Source organism: Mesocricetus auratus, unplaced genomic scaffold, assembly GCF_017639785.1.
Source record: "Mesocricetus auratus isolate SY011 unplaced genomic scaffold, BCM_Maur_2.0 Super-Scaffold_4256, whole genome shotgun sequence".
NCBI classification, from domain to species: Eukaryota; Metazoa; Chordata; class Mammalia; order Rodentia; family Cricetidae; genus Mesocricetus; species Mesocricetus auratus.
In genome coordinates, this window is record NW_024429182.1 from 118,177,433 (window position 1) to 118,196,217 (window position 18,785).

The 18,785-nt window shown below is 46.4% G+C and overlaps 2 protein-coding genes across 2 annotated transcripts; one reads left to right on the forward strand and one right to left on the reverse strand.

The window, feature by feature from the left end:
* Positions 1-432: 432 nt before the first annotated feature.
* On the reverse strand, positions 433-9,799 carry Mrps11 (mitochondrial ribosomal protein S11). Its single transcript, XM_005077778.4, has 6 exons — positions 9,578-9,799; positions 9,346-9,453; positions 3,747-3,845; positions 1,858-1,987; positions 1,315-1,380; positions 433-777 (listed from the first exon to the last, which is right to left on the reverse strand). The coding sequence occupies exons 1-6, from the start codon at positions 9,634-9,636 to the stop codon at positions 670-672; spliced, it is 570 nt and encodes a 189-aa protein (XP_005077835.1). The 5' UTR covers positions 9,637-9,799; the 3' UTR covers positions 433-669.
* Positions 9,800-9,957: 158 nt separating this feature from the next.
* Mrpl46 (mitochondrial ribosomal protein L46) lies at positions 9,958-18,357 on the forward strand. Its single transcript, XM_005139324.4, has 4 exons — positions 9,958-10,208; positions 11,476-11,665; positions 12,430-12,603; positions 17,676-18,357. Exons 1-4 carry the CDS (start codon positions 9,981-9,983, stop codon positions 17,924-17,926), a joined length of 843 nt encoding a protein of 280 aa, XP_005139381.2. The 5' UTR covers positions 9,958-9,980; the 3' UTR covers positions 17,927-18,357.
* The last annotated feature ends 428 nt before the right edge of the window (positions 18,358-18,785 follow it).

The window sequence follows — 18,785 nt, forward strand, 5'->3', positions numbered from 1 at the left end:
TATCCACACTTCATTCCGGCAAATCCTGTTTTATGCCACTCTATACCAGCCTGCTTTTGAGATAACCTCCTCTAGGGTTGGGGACTGCCAAAGTCCATGAAGTATAAAGGATAGACACTCCCAGGAAATCTGAACTTCAGAGCCCCCCCCCCATGCTCCCCATACTGCTAGGGCTAACCTCAAGCTTCCCTACCACCTGTGAAATCTAACAGACTCCAGAGCGGGGAGACCTCTCACTCACCTGGGTTACACGCTCAGTTGTTGGCTGTGACAAGATCTGGGCACCTTGGTTAAGAGGCTATAAAGGCAGTGTGAAAAGAGGGGGCACAGTGGACTGCAGCCCCTTTTACACTGTAGCCCTTCCAGCCCGGGTTACAAGCACACTCACAATCTTTCGCAAGTCTAACACTGGGAACAAAAACTGACAGCCACCACAGAGAATAGCCTTTTATTCTCAGAGCAGAGCGGCAGCTGTGCTGGCAGCTCCCACTCCCTCCTGTCCAAGAGAGGCGAGCCTCAAGGGCACTTCCAGCTCCAGGTGCAAGCAGACGCAATGTCCCCTGCAGAGGGTTGAGCGCTGCCAGCTCCAGCAGCTCCTACAGTGGGCGTCCTCAGGATCCATCTGGAGTCCGGACTTTAGGTCAGGCTCAAGTGCAAGCTTCCTTCCCATCACAGTCTTCGAGCCTTCCGGGGCCGGCAGCCGTTGTGTGGGACAGGGGTGTTGTCGGTGACTGAGATCACTTCCAGACCCCCCATGGTCAGTCCTTTGATGGCAGACTGGAAGGATCAGAACAGGCGAATGGCACGGTCTCCAAAATGATGATGACCCAGCATCTCCGGATAGGGGTCCAAGAGGGAGGGCAGGTCACCGGCTGATAATCTACAATTCCAGCCCCTGCTCTCCACGTTGTGCTTTACCATCTGAGAAGAGGCTTGACCCCTGCTCTCCAGCAGCCTTACACAAGCATCTTCCTCTCCCGGATACACACACTCACACCCCAATGCCTCATTCTTGTAAAGTCGGAGAGATGTCGCCTCCTAGCCCCACTGTCGCCGGATCCCCGACGGCCCCCAGCACCCTGGTCTGCTCTTCTCCATTGCCCCCGCTAGTCTGTGCTGAGGGTGTCTGTGATGGTCCCCCAGCGACCACAGGCACTCAAGAAGTGGAGATAAACAACACGATCTAGGCTTGCTCTGAGGGTCTTGGCTGATTGTAGGAACAGAGAGGAACTAAGGGACATTCACTAAGAGGACATTAAACTCTCTGGCTCTAAAGAACGTGCACACACGCTGTGGAGAACCCTAGTTACTTACCCAGCGTCCTGGTCCCATGCCTTTCACTACAACTCTGATGTGGGTCACTCCCTTTCCTGTGGCTTTCTGGAGAGAAACAAGTGGTCAGTGGCCCTGAAAAGGAGGGCTGCATCCCAATCTCTGGTTATGGTCTCCGGGAGACGTGGGGTGATGGCAACAACAGAAGTGAACACGGAGGCAGAAGACACAGAAAAAGCAAAGCACTGATGCTGGTAGTGGAGATAGACATGGGAAAAGTCTGGCAAACACCGAGCCAAGGAACTAAGGTGGCAGAACTGCACTGCCACCTAATGGACACTTCTAGATATTGCCCGATCTTTCTCCAAATGCAGACTTAAGGAGGCGGAACCTGAATGCCCTCTTCTAAAGTGGGATTTAGTATCTTTAGAGTTAAGTATGCATCCAGATTGTAAACACATTCATTATGGGTCCTGGAAAATACCCACAACTCTTTCAAAGAGCTCCCTACTTCTGAATCTGGTTTAATGATAACTCTCCACCATCAGCCACAGGGAACACCCAACAATGTGGTCAGGTACTTACTGCCGCTGCCGCGATGCCTGCTGTCTGTGCTGCGATGCCGGTGCCCTTCTTAGCATTGCGAAAGCCTTCTGTGCCACAGGAGGCCCGGGCCAGGGACACGTTAGTGGCAGACACTACCTGGATCTGTGTGCTTGGAAAAAGAGGCATATAGCTTTATTACTTACTGCTCAGGGAAAGGAGGGAGCTTGCTACAGTCCTTAGGAGTCCAACTGAGAAAGAAAAGGAGGACACCAGCTCCCTCCCCTATGTTAAAGGGAGACCAACAAATAAGAACACACTTCTGCCTTAAGCCTTCCCCAAGGCAGAGGTCATGTTGGAGGTTAACATCCTTGTCTGGTGTTTTATAAAAACCTAGATGTTTCACATTAGGCAATTGTTAAAAAAAAAAAGACAGCATTGGAAAGTCCCAAGTATCTTCCACTATAACAAAGAAAAGAACAGTATGTGAGGGATGGCTTAATGGTTACAGGTGTACCCACATGGCAACAGGAGAGAACTAATTTGTGCAAAATGTTCTCTGAGCTCTACCCCCAACAAATAAGTAAAAATATAATAAAGTTGTTTTAAAAAGTATATGAAGGCTGGAGAGACGGCTCAGTAGTTCAGAACACTAGCTGGTCTTCCAGAGGTTCAATTCCCAGCAACCACACTCACAACCATAGTAATGAAATCTGGAGCCCTTTTCTGGCATGCAGGCACACATGCAGGCAAAACAGTGTATAAATAATAAATAAATCTTAAAAGTATATGAATGGATGTCCAGAGACCTGTCACCTCTCTCTGCTCCAACAATAACCAACTCACATCCAATACAGTGTCACCTCTAAACCCTGTCCCCAACCCAGCATCAGTGGACTGTTTTGAAGAGAATCTAAGATCTATCATTTCAGTGTCTATCTCTAAAACACGAAGACACATTAAAAAAACCCCACAAAACCATCTGTCATGACAATATTATTACACTGGATAATTTAAATGCTTATGACACTCTATTTTGTTTTTTTCTAATTTGCTCTGTAAGGGTTAAATTGTAATTAAGAATGACTTTAAGAAAATCCTAAGGGGTGCTTCCTGTCTCCCCTTGGTTACCATCACCCCACTTTCTGCAGAGCTTTCTGGGTGCTCATGGGAGGGGGAAGTGGAGATGCGTACAGGAGACCTGCTGGGTTAGCCCTGACGGCTTGTGGTTTCGTCATGGCTGTCATCCGCTCCAAAGGCTTCTTATATACACTGGACAGAAACATTCTGATGCAGTGAGGATTGAAAAGGTCACAGACACAACAACAAAAAGAAAGCATAGAGTTCATGTCTGCATTAGCTCAGGAGGAGAAGGGAAACACTGCTGTGGACCCTGTAGCACCTCTGGTGCTGTACTCCAGCTGTGTGGCAGGCAGGCTGTGACCAAACACAGATCACACTTCCAAGTGGGGTGTGGCCTGTTGTCACCAACGCCCCCATGCTTTTGTAGCTGGGAGCCTGCTTGACACGCGTGTGTACAGCATACAAGGGCTCTAGTTGAGTTGCCATCGTTCACCATTATACTTCCCTGCAAGGGAAGGGGCAGTGCACAGGACCTTAGGCAAGGGCCTGTGTTTGTCGAAAGTTTATATTCTGGTTAGTTTACCAATCAATAATGTATCTCTCACAACAGGACCATTTCCTAATAATACAGTCCTTCTAATGCTTGCATAGGAATCCCAAGGAAGGCAGAAAAATCTTAAAATTACAATGTACTAAATTCATTTGATATTTTTATGAAACTTAAGTAAACATTATAAAGAAAGAAGATGAAGCTAGCATCTGACACCCCGACTTCTACTCTAAGAACGGCTAAGGCAGAAGCAGCTGACAGGGCACTCACGCACGCATGCACGCAACCCCTTTCTTACTTGTTGTGGGTTGCTTTAATGTGTGCAACTGGGACCTCCTCAAATCTCATCCCTGCCCACCGCAGAGAGCTTTCCTGTCCAGGAGCTGGAGGGTAAATGCTGCAATCAGAAGAAACATTTGGTTTAATTTCCCGATTGTTCTTTAAATCAAAAGAAATACATACATGCTTAAAAATGAAATAAAAAAGTTGAGTATAGCGATGTATGTTTGTGATCCAAGCATGGCGTGGTGGTTGTGGGGGAAGCGTTCAAGTGGGAGGGAGGACAGGATGAAAAACCGAACCCACCTGGGCCAACCAGAGATACATACATGCAGCTTAGGATATACTGTAATACTCAGTCCCTGCAACACCCCCTGCCCCAAAGGTCTCAAACCTCCCAAACACCCACCCCACACACCAAATCAAATAGCTCAGACAAACCCTGTGGTAGTTTGAATGTAAAAGGTCCCCATAATCTCACAGGGAGGAGCACTATTAGGTGTGGTTTTGTTGGAGGAAGTGTGTCACTGTGGGGTTGTACTTTGAGGCTTCCTATGCTCAGAATAGCGCCCATTGTCTTAGTGGACTTCCTGCTGCCTGCAAGATGTAAGTCTCAGCTATTCCTCCAGCACCGGATCTGCTTACATGCCCCCATGCTCCTCACCATGACGATAATAGACTGAGCCTCTGAAACTAGTAGTGAGTCCCCACAATTAAATGTTTTCCTTCTCAGAGTTCCTTAAAGGACTTCTCTCTTCACGACAATAAAAACCCTAACTAAGATAAACCAGAATGAAAACTAAGAGCCTCGGGCTCTGGAGAGGGCTCTCTGCACTGTTCCTTCCCATCCCTTCTGGACACCCAGTGTTTCAGGGCTGGGAACACTAGCCTTGTCGCTGTGCTGCGTTCAGGGTCTTTTAGTCTTAGTCTGATTTGCTTGTTGAGTTTCCCTGGGACCATATTCTTCATTTAGACACAGGGCCAGCAATGGAGGTCAGGTTTTAGACTGAGGAGATTGGTCTTGGGCCTGAGCTTTGCTTTTTAACAATTAGAACACACACGTGACTGCCATTCAGCATTTCCGATGGGAGTAAACCTGCTGTTTCATTATGCCTACACACCTAAACCAGACTCAGATTTGTACCCACACACCCACGCCATATTTCTACAATGCTGAAATCGTTTTTAGAAAATACGCTACCATTCAAGCACCCCCAGCCCCATCTGCTTCTCTAGGGATGTTTTCAAAAGCTCAGCACAGTGCATTCTTTCCTGTGGGCCTGATTTAGCGATGACGTGCAGCCTCTGTAGGTGGCTGGCCTACCAGTTTCTGTACTAACAGGGAAAGTGTCTTAGTCCTGTGGACAACATTACTGTTTCAATGACCATTTCCCCACTCTTTTTTTTTTTTGTTCCCTATGTTGACTTGGAAGTGAGCAAATACAAGTCTGAGTAAAACTGATACAATCCCCTTTATATAGCAAGATTCTGAAACCAGGAGCTCCAGCCATTTAATCTAGGGCATGGCCAAGATCAGGCTTCTACACTTCTCCGGTTCAGTTGGGCATGGTAGTGCATGCCCATAATCCCAGTCAGGAGGGTCTGTCACCATAAGACCAGCTATGATGACAGAGTTCTTGGTCATCCTGGGATACATAGCAAGAGTCAGTTTCAAAACAAAACAAAGCAATACTGTCCCAGGTAGAAGGTATAATGAGCAATGGCTCATCTGAGGAAGGCCCTACAACACAGAGACAGAGCTTTCTAGAACTAGTCTGGGGTGGCAGTTCATTCCCTAATTGGTGTTTTTTTTTTTTGAAACTGGGTCTCAATACATAGTTCTGGCTGACCTGATTTATAATGCAGACCAGGCTGTCCTCAACCACAGGGATCTGCCTGCCTCTGTCTATACTGTACTGGGATCAAAGGTGTACACCACCATGCCTGGCTTAATGGCATGATCTTTAAAAATGCAAATACAAGCAACTACAGAATGCTGAGAATGGAAGAACCAGCATCCGATGGGTAATCCAATACCCAGTGGTCAGGCCTGAAGTCACATTCCATAATTGATCAGGTTATCTTTACGAGGAATATCTCCCCCAACAACAACAGGCCATAAATTTGAGAGAGAAAAATGGGGACATAAGGGAGGGGTTAGAAGGAGGAAATGGGAGGGACGATATAACTGTTTTTAATTAAAAAAGAAGTTGTTTAGGGGCTGGAGAGATGGCTCAGAGGTTAAGAGCACTGGCTTGTTTTTCCAGAGGTCCTGAGTTCAATTCCCAGCAACCACATGGTGGCTCACAGTCATCTATGATGAGATCTGGTGTCCTCTTCTGATGTGCAGAAATACATCAGAATGTTGTATTCATAATAAATAAATAAATCTTTAGAAAAAAGTTGTTTAAAAATGGAAATAAACTGCAAAATCCATAGGTGGGGTTCAGTGTCCTCTGGCACTACTACTACTTCTTCTTTTCTAAGATTTATTTATTTATTCTGCCTGCAAGCTAGAGGAGGGTACCAGATCTCATTACAACATGTGGCTGTTGGGAATTGAACTCAGGACCTCTGAAAGACCAGCTAGTGTTCTTCACCACTGAGCCATCCCCCCATCCGGCACTACTTCTATATAACTGCTGTTGATTTCAGCAAGAGCTCCAAAAGTTCTTCACTTTAATTTCTAACCTTGTCTCCTTCAATCATCATCTGTCCTCTGTCCTTCCTTGCCTCTGTACTTCTTGGGGTCACAGTCAGCCATTACCATTGACAGCACATGCATTGTAACCTTGACTTCAAGCATCCCTTGGCTACCACCCCCATGTTTGTCTCGATATCTTCAGGGCGAGCACTCTGATGAGCCCATCAGATCTCTGTCACTCCACATACCTCAGGCACTTTACCTGGACTAAAGCCTACTGTCGATTACCCTCTTACTTCATCACTTTCTCCTGGCCTTTATTAAATCCACCTCTCTGGACAATCTGAGGCTGTGCGAACACTGCATGGCCGACCAGGACCTTTGACTGCCCTTTGGGATAAAATGCTGCTGTAGGAGGCTGTCCTGTGAACAGCAGGGAGCTTGGTAGCATTCCTGGCTTTAATTCACTAGGTTCTATCTCCTAATTTATGACCACTAGAGGTTTTAGACACTGCTAAAAGTCTCTACCAAGGACCACTGTTTCATTTTAATGACTTTCCAGCCTCAAGCAGGCTCTCAAGATGCCTGACAGCCATTCTCAGTTCAATTATCCTTCCATTCTCCAGGATGCCTCTTCTACCTTTCCCTTTGTCTCCATAAGCATCCAACCCCTTCCTGTTTCCTCGGGGCCAGCTGAGGACCGCTACGGAGAAATAGAATCAATTAGACTTTCTTCCAGCTTCTACCATCAAGCACCTGTGCCCATGGCCTTAGAGGACTCTGTCACAATGTTCCAGTTGTATATTAGCCCCACAAGGACACTGTTCCTGCAGTGTTCCCACTTCAGATTCGGTCTTCCCCCTGGTTCCCAGGAGCAAAACATACTGTCATGTCATAAACATAAATCAAAACAAGAAGAACAACAACAAAGAATAACCCCCACCTTTTATACCCCAAGCTCCCAAGGAGCTTCTCTATTCTCCCTTCCAGCAAAGCCCCCTTACAGGAATGACAATACTTGTTTATCCGCTTTGAAACCAACCCACTCCAATTAGAAGTTATTTCCGACCTCTCCGTCAGAAAAGCTGTGGTCAAGGTCACCAACCACTCCACACTGTTATACCCAATGAGCAATCATGCTCTCTTTCTGTGAACCCATCTTTTCTGCAGTGCTGAACACAGCTGAATTCCTTACTTTGTACCACACTAGGAAGAACATCTTGTCTGGCTTTCTTGCCACCTGTCCTGGGGAGGCTCTCTTTTTTTTCCCCCGCTGGTTCTTCCTTCCTCAAATCTGTCTATATTACACTTCTACTCCGATGCTAGACGCCTCGCATTTTCTTCTTTTATTACATACAGCTGCACAAAGCCATTTTAAAGCAAGTATAAGGCATCTCAAACTTAACCACACAGATGCAAACTCCATCAGCCTCTGCCATCTCACTATATAACAACTTCGTATTTTCAGTTGCTTGTTGTTTAGTGCCCAGACTTAAGCCTTCATACCTCTCTTCTCACATTTTACATATAAGACCCTTCGCTGGGTGTTGACGAAGGCCTGTAATCCCAAGCACTCCGGAGACTAAGGTAGGGGGAACTGCTGCACATTCCAGGCCAGCCTAGGTTACACAGCAAGACTCTGTCTCAAAACACCCAAACCAACGGCTACTCCAGCAAAATGGATCAAATTCCACCTGGGTCCAGACACCATCATTTTTACCTAGACTAGTTTTATTGCTTTGCAACTGCTTTCAAGTCTTCTCTCAGCTTCCATCCTTGCTCCCTGTAGCTTAACATCAGTGCAGTGGGCAAAGACTCTCTGAAGAGTAAGCAAGATTGCAGGGACTGGGGTATACTTTTGTAATCCACTCATGAGGCCAAGGTAAGAGGATTATGAATCTGAGGCTAACCCGGGCTGCACAGCAAGACCATTTAAAGAGAATAAATCAAATGGCATCAGCTCCTCCCAAAGGTTGCCTGCTTGGATAGAGCCTTTACTATTGGAACAGGGATGTAAGGCTAACAATCCCAATAGTGCCTGGCATTGCCAAGCCAATGACGATAACAGTCATGGATTAAATTCCATCAGCTGCTCCTCACTGCCTGCAGCTGGTAAAGTGTAAAAGCTCCTGGGCCACAGGGAAGTCCTTCACCACTCATATCCTTCTAGAAGCATCGCATACCATGTTCTCTCTGACAGCCTGCCTCTCCAGCCTGTTGCCTTTGCCTGTAATGATGCCTCTCTGATCTTACCCAGCTGAATTTCTATTCACTTCACTTCTGCACTCCAGGGTACCTTAAGTCTTATCTGACTTCCCTAGGAGTGCCTTACTCTTTTAAATGTCCAGCATTCTTACCACTATTTTTCCTCATCAGATTATGGTTAAAACATCTGCGTCTATGCCTTCCTTGGGCACTACTTCAGGGGTGAAATAAATCTTTTGTATTTCCAGTACCTATGATATGCAACAGGTAGTAAGCAGATTTTCAGCAACTGTTAAATAGCTGTGAAGTTAGGTGGACACACATGCAGCCTGCATATGAAGTAATTATGCTAGTGGGACCCCACTTCCCAGGGCTAGGCACAAAACTAATGCTGGACCTTTGGCCAACTCTAAGACGTGCAGTTAGTGTCGTTTCTTAAGTCATTTTGTGTTGGTGGAAGAGAAAGTTGCTGGTCGGACCTAAAGCCTATCAACCTCACAAGAAAACTGGTACATCTCTATGTCTGCCGCTCAGCCAACAGTTGCCAACTCAACAGCCACTTTTATGCCAGTTCGCGCCTGTCTTCACCCACAACCCCTCTAAGCATTATCGGCACTTTGAGAGCATGGCAACTCAAAGACTGATTTTCATAAACTCCCACAGATGGCGAATGGCCATCAGGAATTCACTTTGTCCATGACTCTGGAGCGTGACGGGGAGAAGCCACAGGATACAAGTGTCCAGAGGACTGCACCCACTTAGCCCTCACCTGAAGCGGCTCGGAGCCGCTTCCTTTTCAACTTCCTGCTTGGCAGCCGCGTCTTCTAACTTCGGGGCTCCGGTGTGGATAGTCTGAGCCGGAGTAATGGCCACAAGCCTGCAAAGGAGAGCTCGGTGAAGGACTGACTTAACGATCCTTTAGGGCTTCAAGTGGCACATAGGGCTGGAAGGCACGCGGGCAGGCTCGAGAGTGGCCGTGGGCTCGCAAGGGCAACCCTTACCTGGTTAACCCAGGTCCAGACCGCAGGAGCCACGCTCCCGTGTTTCTTACAACCTGCATGACTGAAATTGACTCAATTCAGCTCCCGTCGGTGGAGCCCGGGCTGGCCAGAGTCAGCACCATGAGCATCCGTGGGGGAGCACACAGAAGGGAAATCACATGATTGCTCTTCAGGGGCTCTTTAAGTATTTTTGTTCAAGTCTAAATGCTCTATACAATCATCTATATGGGACTCTCTCCCCTTTTAATGGTCTAATACGAAAATTTCACCTCCCTCTCCCAATTGCAATGGTTCGTTCTCATAGGTGGCCCCGCCCCCTCGCCGGCCCGCGTTGCCTCATGGGAACGTAGGGTTGGCTGAGGGCCCCGCCGGGGGCCGCGGTACCTTGTGGGAAGGCAGAAAGATGGCGGCGCCCGTGAGGCGTACTGTGTTAGGGGCGACGCGAGGCTGGCGGCGTCTCGGCAGTCTCTGGGCAGCTAGCCCGCGTTCTCGCGGCCTGTCCCTTGAGGCTGCGCCCTCAGGCAGCCAGTCTCCATGGCGCTTGTGGGGCGCCTTGTGTCTGCAGCGGCCACCGCTGATCACCAAGCCGCTCACCCCATTGCAGGAAGAGATGGCGGATCTGCTACAGAAGGTAAGGCGGGCGCGGGCTTCGAGGTGCGGCAGAGGGAAGCCGCAGTGCCAAGTGGGCCTTGATTGCGTGGTGACTCTGTGTGACCTTGAGCAGATCATGTCACCTCTCGATCTTTAGTGACATCTGCAAGATGGAAGTTACCTTACTGGGTTGGGTTGGCATGTAGCAGGCGTTCACCAGAGTTTAGTTGAATTGGCTTCTTTTCGCTTGGGCACTCTGTGTGGATAGTTTCCTTCTTGTACATTCAGCACGGTAGGGACCGGTTGGTGAATGGTAATCACTCACTTCCTGTAATTTAGGGGCTGACAGATTACAGCAAAATCTTTGTGGTGTGATTAGTGTTAGGAAGAAAGTCTCGGAAGCAGTGGGCGTATACTTAAGATGCACGAGGCAATGCTTACTTAAAAAAAAAAAAAAAACCCGCAGGGAGCAATTTCTGTCAAGGGCAAATGAGGAAATACGGACCGAAAAAAACCAAGTGTAGTTTCTGTCAGGGTGTTAAGTCTCTGAACATGGTGATGAAAGACCTTACCTGCCCCTAGACTCCGAGGGACTTTTGTCTTGGGAATACTAATGTGAACTCTTTTCGGTGCTTTTTGCTCAATTAATTCATCCCCTTGACCACTAGTAATCTGTCTCCCCCCCCCCCCCCCAATTTACAGGTAGCTCATACTGTGTATCATTTGTAAAGTGATAGATATACAGCCGCGGGTAAGACAGGCACATAACTCTGGTTCCCAGAGAATTTCCTGCGCTGGAATTAGGGGTGCAGTCAGTAACCAGTCATATGGCTAAGTACAGGCTTTGCTAAGTGCTGTAAAAGAAAACACAATACTAGAAGAGTTTTCATGAGAAGTATCCAGGATGGCTTTCTGAGAAAGTGGTATTTAAGTTGAAATCAGAAGGGTGACTAAAAACCTGGGAGAAATAGTGTGAGGGGAGTTAATGTAAGTGAAGGGATGTTGTAGTGTTTTCAAGGCAGGAGAGTGCTTGAAGAGACGTGAGCAGACCTAGAGTGTGGGAAAGGGTCCGCAGTGCCTTGCCACCCTCTTCTCCCTCTGGCAGTCTTGGTCTTTTAATCACATTCTGACATTTTGGCAAATTTCACTCAAGTTTACAGTCCAGCGGGCCTTTTTTCTTCTTCTTTGCATCTGTATAATGTTTTGAATATATTTCCGGAGTGTATTAAGTGATGTGCTTCTAAGCCTGTCTGTCTAGAGTGTGGTAGCTTTGTTTTTTCCTCTCCTCTTCCTTTTAAATTCCCCAGGTGGAGACAGAGAGAAGTCTGTATTCAGACCACGAGCTTCGTGCTCTGGAGGAAGCGAAGCGACTGGCTAAGAAGAAAGCTGACCTTTTTGATGAGGACCAAGATGATCAGGGCATCACACTTGTACAAGACTTAGAGGATGCGTGGGAGCAGGCATTCCTGCAGTTCAAACCTGGAGCTCGAGTTACAGGTTTGTGACCTCCTAGGCCAACCCCAAGCAAGGGAAAGTGGGGCGTTCTGGTTTCCAAATGAAGGACAGTTGCCTCACTCCTGCTTTGCAATTCAATAACAAGCAGCTTTAAGAAACAGTTTTCAGGAAAATAGCATTTACCCCTCTTCCTTACTCCCCCCAAACACAATTTTTAAAAAAGACTTAAGCTGCTTTCGGAGGAGGGGCCTAAAGTGTCTTTCTCTTTCTGTTAAAGCTTACAATTTATTGTTTGAGTTTTACCTCTACTCTAGATCAGAGACTGGGAGGAATTAAGTCTTTTCTCCCTAATACCTGTTTTATTAGAAGTCACTTTGAAAGCTGGGGTTGAGCCCTATTGTCCTTGTTTCAAGGATAATGACTAAAGGACAGTGACAGTAGGGGTTAGTTAGATCTCAGTAACAGTGTCAAACCCAGTGGCGCAGGTTTTTGCTTGTTTATATGTTTTGAACTGTATGTATGTGTTGCTGAAGATGGAACCCAGAGCCTCATGCTCGTAAGGGAAGTGAACTGCCTCGATTGTTACAGGCATTGCTTCTCTTCTGTTCTCTTGAGAGAAGTTCAGCTCTGGTTCTAGTCCTTACCTTTCAGTTTTTGTTAGGGTTCTACTTTGGCTATAAGTTCTTAGAGGATAGTGCTTGAGGTTGTCCCTAAAGGAAGGTTCTAAAACTAAAAATCCTGAGTTTAGATCACAGTCTTTTTTATTTTTTAATTTTCCCTCTCTGTTCTGATCATCTCTTTTGTAGAAGCTGATAAAAAAAATGACCGATCCTCGTTGAATCGTAAACTGGACAGAAACCTTGTCCTCCTAGTCAGAGAGAAGCTTGGGGATCAGGAGTTTTGGATGCTCCCTCAAGTAGAGTGGCAGCCCGGGGAGACCCTGCGAGGGACAGCTGAGCGAATCCTGGCCACGCTCTCAGGTAACTTCTTTAACTTTGGAACCCTCCAGATTCATTTCAGGTTGACTGAGATTGGGCATAAGGATAGAGAGTGAGAAATTTAATGGACATGGATGAGTAAAATTCCCAGCACTTAGGAAGCAGAAGTGGGGGTCTCTGTGAGTTCAAGGACAGCCAGAACTACATATAGAAACCCTGTCACCCCCCCCCCCCAAAAAAAAAACAACAACAACAAACCAAAAACCAAACAAACAAAATTCTGGCAAGATTTTCCCTTAGAACCTGTGAGTGCTTTAACTTAATGTATTGAGATTTTAGTACATTAAACACTAGTCTTAGCCCTCCCCTCTCCCTTTCTTCTCCTCCTTTTCTTTTTCCTCTTCCCCCTTCTCTTTCTTTCTTTATAGCTCAGGGTGGCCTTGAACTTGCTTTAGTAGTACTTGTGGATGACCTTGAACTTCTGATCCTCTTGCCTTCAGCTCCTGAGTGTTGGGATTATATGTTTGCGCCACAATACCCAATCCATAGTTGGCAAGTTTATTCTTGTGCTGGGGGACGGATTTCTAGTTCATAGTCTTAACCACTTAGCTACAGTTACATTAATCAGAATTTTTCTCCCTTTTATTTATTATTTGTGTTTCTCATGTCATGCATCTCCATCCCATTCATTTCCCTGTCCCTTCGTATCCACTCTCTGCCCTTGCAACCGCCCCAATTAAATTAAATTAAAGAGAAAAAATCATTAAAAAGAGAAGGAAAAGCAATCTCGTCATGAAAGCTGTAGTTGACACCGTGAGTCATGCAGTAAACTCTTTTATCCGTTTATCTTTACTTGTAAGTGTTCACTGCAAAGAGTCATTGGTCTGGTTTCAGGCCTCTGGTTTCTACACTATTGAAGCTGGACCCTCACTGGAACTCCTTGCTGTCCTGCTGTTGCCTTGTGTTGTGGAAATCCTGCAGCTTTGGGTCTGCAGAACTGGTCCCTTTATATGTTCCGGTATATCACTGTTGGGGTGGGCCTACACATAACCCTGGGTCTGGGTAGTTGCAGGGTTGGTCAGCCTGTCAGCTCCCCCTTGTCCTCACCACTAGGGTGGGTTCTGCATTGCCCTGGTGAAACACCCCTTGAGTTCTGCATTGCTCTGGTGAAACACCCCTTGAAGCTACGTGCAAGGGACAGGACAAGTTTAGCTGCTTTTACGTCTTTGGGGTGGGATCTCCCACACTCACACCTTCAGGGCCAGCTCTCCTCTGTTGCCCAGTGGAGGTGTAGGGGCCGCTCTCCCTAGTGCTGCAGCTGGTGAGGGCAGGGCTAGTTCTCCCGTTCTTAGGACTTGAGGGCCAGCTCTCCCACCTGCCTCAGGCATTGATGGGGGAGTGCAGCTCTTCCCTGCCCGTGGTACCACATGACAGGTAAGTGATGGGGACAGCTCTTCCGTGCTCACAATATTGAGGCTGGCTCACCCCCACCTCTGCCAATGAGGTTGGCTTTATTGAGCTGCCCACTGGAGGTGCAGGGCCTGCTGTCCCTAGTGTTGCAGCTGGCATGGGGCAGGAACAGCTCTCCTACCCTTTTGATCTCAGGGCCTGCTGTCCCACCTGCCTCAGGCGCTGATGAGGGGTGCATTTCTCCCCGACCCATGCACATGACAGGTGAATAATGGGGACAGCTCTCCCATGCTCACAACTTCAGGGCTGCCTCACCCCCACCTCCGGCAACACGATTATTTGCCCTGTTGGACTGCCCAAGCTAAGTAATCAGAATTCTTACACTTAGGAAATAAAAAGTTTTGTTTTTCAGTACTAGAGATTGAGATATGGCTTTGTAATTGATAGGTGAGCAGTCTACCACTGACCTATATTTCCAACACTGCTTTTTGGTACCATGGTTTATTCACTGATTCAACTAGAAACGTCAGCATTATCCTTGTCCTCATTCTGATGTATGTATCTTTGGGTCTTACCTGGTCTGTTCCAAATCATCTTGTCTTTATTTTCACAGTTTTAGTGGTGATGCCCTTCAATTCTCGTTAGACTATGGTACTGTTAGTGTTTGGGGCCAGCTGATTCTTTGAGAGGCTCTTCTGTGTACTGTAAGGGGTTTGGCATCTTTGGCCTCTCCTCACTAATTGCCAATAGCAATATTTCATTCCCACTCCCAAACCTACCCACAGTGTGACCAAAAAAAAAGGGGTGGGGGGAGGCTCTACGCATTGCCAGAAATTACCTAGAGAACAAAATTAAAATTAGCATGGTCGAGAAACACTATAATGGGAATGCCAAAAAAGGTCCTCCTCTCTTTTGTTTTATATTCTCCAATGTGGTTTCTGAATAAGATCCCTTGTCACTTCTTTGCAAAGAATTCTTAAGTGTTCTCCAATAGATTTTCGAGTACTCACACATACATAGCCTACCAGTTCTTATCCTGGTCCCAATTGCAGCAGCCCTTAGTGAGTTAATCTGTCATCCTTGTATTTCATGAATTAGTGGGTTTTCTTTCACGCTTCTCTGCTATGGGGCGTGCACTCTTCCTTTAGGAAGACTCTGACTCCAGGTCAAGAGATCTTCAAGCTTTGCTTGTACAAGCAGTTTATGCAGCAAACATTTTCTGTGCCTGCTGTTTTCCAGGCCTTTCTGGCAGTGGGTCCCCATGATGAATTGGGCACTATGCCTGCTCCATGGCGGCTTATGTTGTAGAGGAGAATGTGTTCTTTCCCTCATGCCGGTGCACCATACTGATTTATTTACACATTTCCTTCTAGCTAGAATTTTGAGTTTGCTGAAGGTCAGGACAGACTCTGTTCCTCTTCATGAGTTCTCAGCAGTACCAGGCATGTTGTTGGTGTGGGATAAGTGGATTTGGTAATAGTGTAGGCACCTAGCCACTTGATTGGCTGTGCCACCAGGATAAGTGCTCCTAGAAAATGTCAAGTTTGTATGTCCCTTGATCCTTTCTCACTAGGGGCCGCTTTAACCAGCAAAAGAGGCAGCAAGGTACAGGGGAATGTGTGGCTTTGCTTCTCTCAGTCTCTGAACATCACATAGGAATTGACAGTTGTGCTCTTAACCGCTGAGCCACGTCTCCAGCCCCAGATCCCTCCTTCTTGTTTGCAGTGAAATGTTTTTATTTTTGACTTGATAATATTTTAATCTGTGTTTTCCAGATTATAGAAAAATAATGCTTTATTCAGTTAAGTTTGGAGGGTTGAGGAAAGTATAAAGAAATATACCAATATAGTTCCCTCTCCCATATGCCCACTCAGACACTTAGTGTAGCATGTGAACGAACATTGTATGTAAGTTCATCTGGTGCTAGTAATGTTTTGTTAAGCTTGAAAACACCAATTCATGCATGTGTTTAATGATTGTCAGTATCTAGTAAGGGCAGTATGACAAGTGTTTTTTCCTTCTGACGTAGTAATGCTCACTGACAGTTTTTTCCCTCGCATACTTTTAGAAATTTTCTGTACATAGTCAATAACATAACTATTTTTCATTAAATTTTTTTTTTTTTTTTTTTTTTTGGTTTTTCGAGACAGGGTTTCCCTGTATTGTTTTTGAGGCTGTCGGTCCAGCCTGGCCTCGAACTCACAGAGATCCGCCTGCCTCTGCCTCCCGAGTGCTGGGATTAAAGGCGTGCGCCACCACCGCCCGGCCTTTCGTTAAAATTTTTAAGGTGTGTGTGGTCATGTACATGAATGGCATGAGTGTGAGGTCAGAAAACAACTTGTTGGGGTTGGTTCTATCTACTATGTGGGTCCCGTTAATCTTACTCAGGTCATCATGCTTGGTGGCGAATACCTGCCCCCGTTGAGTCATCTCCTAAGTCCTGTATTCCATTTCTTATGGGATAGGATCTTACCATGTGGCCCAGGTTGACCTTGAACTCACTAAGTAGTCTACTTTGGCCTTGAATTTGCAGTCATCTTTGCTACACCTCTGCAGTGCTGAAGATGAGAGGCATGTGCTGCATTGCCTGGCTCCCAAGTGCTTCTTGGCATCTGAAGATGTCATTCCTTTGTTGGATGTGCTGAAAATATTTTTCTGAGTCTTTTTGTTCTTTGAGACAGGATCTCATGTAGTCCAGGCTGAACCTACTGTATAGCTGAAGATGACCTCAAACTACTGATTTTCTTGCCTCTACTTTCCAGGAACTGGTTGCTTTGGGAACATGAGTGTCACTAATACACCCTGCTCAATTTTATAATTTTGTTCTCGCAGTTTTTTTTTTGTGTGTGTGTGTGTTTGTTTAGAAGGCTGGCCCCTCTTGATATGTAAAATTCCAATATTGCTATTTTAGTGAAAATTTTGAAAATACATTATATTTCAAAAAATACAAATTGTTCATGAAAGCATCATCCAAAGTGAAGAAACCTTTTATGAAAATGTCAAGTTTGTTAAGTCTCGGGGTCACAGTATCAGTTGTGGTGTGAGTACTGAGGTTGGGCCCCAACTTCATTTTTCTGTTTAGCTAACTGTTCTTCAGGTGTTGTTTAGTAAGTCTCCATTTTGCCATCTTTGAAATGTTAGATTTGGGTCATTAACTACTACTTGATTGCATATTGTAGAAGTCAGATCTGTCTTGGGTGTGGCAATGCATGCCTCTGATCCCAGTACCTGAGATGTTGAGGCAGTGAGACCACTATTTTGTGGCCTGGGCTACATAGAAGGGGTCTAAGCTATCTAAGTATCTTGAAGAAAAAAACGAGACTTTACTTCAGGAAGCTCCCTCATTCCCACTCCCCTAAAGGTCAAATTGGAGACCCTTTAGAGGCGATGAGCTTGGCTCTACAGATACCAAGTTTCTCTGTCCTGTTTCAGCAGTTGGTGACAAGGCTGAATGCAGAAGCCAGCTGCTGTGACTCCTAGGTAACATTAACTGCACTGGGGACTTGTAGGCTCACAGAGGCAGCCTGGCACCTGGGCTAGAAAGCATTTGGCTGGGGGGAGATGGACAGAGCTCCTTTCAGGACTGCCACCCTCATGGCGATCTCCTTTAGCTCGGTTAGAAGTGTCTTCTCTGAGACTCTTGTGCTTTGGGTGAAGAGGCAAATGGCTGTTCCTAATCTTCCAGTTCTTTCTTTTCTCTTCAGAAAACAGCATGGAAGCCAAGTTCCTAGGGAATGCACCTTGTGGACACTACAAGTTCAAACTCCCCAAGGCAGTTCGGACAGAGAGTGGCATTGGAGTCAAAGTCTTCTTCTTCAAAGCTCTGCTGCTCACAGGAGATGTCCCCCAGGCTGGGAAGAAGGCCCGTCACGTGTGGGCCAGTAAGGAAGAGCTGGGTGACTATCTGCAGCCTAAGTACCTGGCTCAGGTCAGGAGATTTCTTCTGGACTTCTGATGGATGCAGCTGCCTGTGGGCATGTGCACACAAGTCAAGTGCTGGGACCTCAGGAGCAGCGCTGATGCCCATTTACAGGGACCGCCATGCACCAAACGAAATTCTGAGAATTAAATGTGTCTGTCATTGTGTTGGATTTTGCTTGGGGGACAACTGGCTTTGTACATAGCCAGTTAAAGCATTATGTTCTGGTGACGTAAGAACAGCAGAAATGAATTGACCTAAATTCCGAGTTCTGAGAAAGTTTCTGGGCTCATGAAAAGCCTAGGTATATAGCTTCTTAGCTGTTTTCCATTTTACTTTTCCCTTTCCATTTGATAGGAAGGACAGATCTTCTTTCTCTCTCTTCATTTTGGAAGTTTATATTTAGATGGGGATCAATTACTTCTTAACTAGTCATTTGAAATAAAGTCTGACTTCTCTCTAGCCTACCAATGGAAGGGACATGGCCAGGTCCTGATGTGCATCAGAGTCATGGTAGCTGGCGGTACCCAAGGAGAATGCTGTCTTCTTGCCTCTTGGGTTGGGGCTTTGGCTGATGAGTGTGGTGTTTGGGGACATCACTCATCCCCAGAAGCTGGCATACAAAGCATGTGGCACACTTGCCACAGAGCACAGGCGACTCAGATGCAGTGTCAGACAGTCACAGACGTGTCACTCTGCCTGGTTTCCTCTCACACAGACTTCTGGGTAAGCTGCCCAGGCCTTTGTGAGCTTGTGAAGTGTGATCTGTTTCCACACTAGGTGGTGCCTGCTGTTCTTGCACAGGGTCAGGGAACTTACCTTTTCTGATCAAGATCGGGTTCCTAATCACTTGCTTTTCCTTGCTCCTTGCCTCCTGATGACTTCTCTGATAACT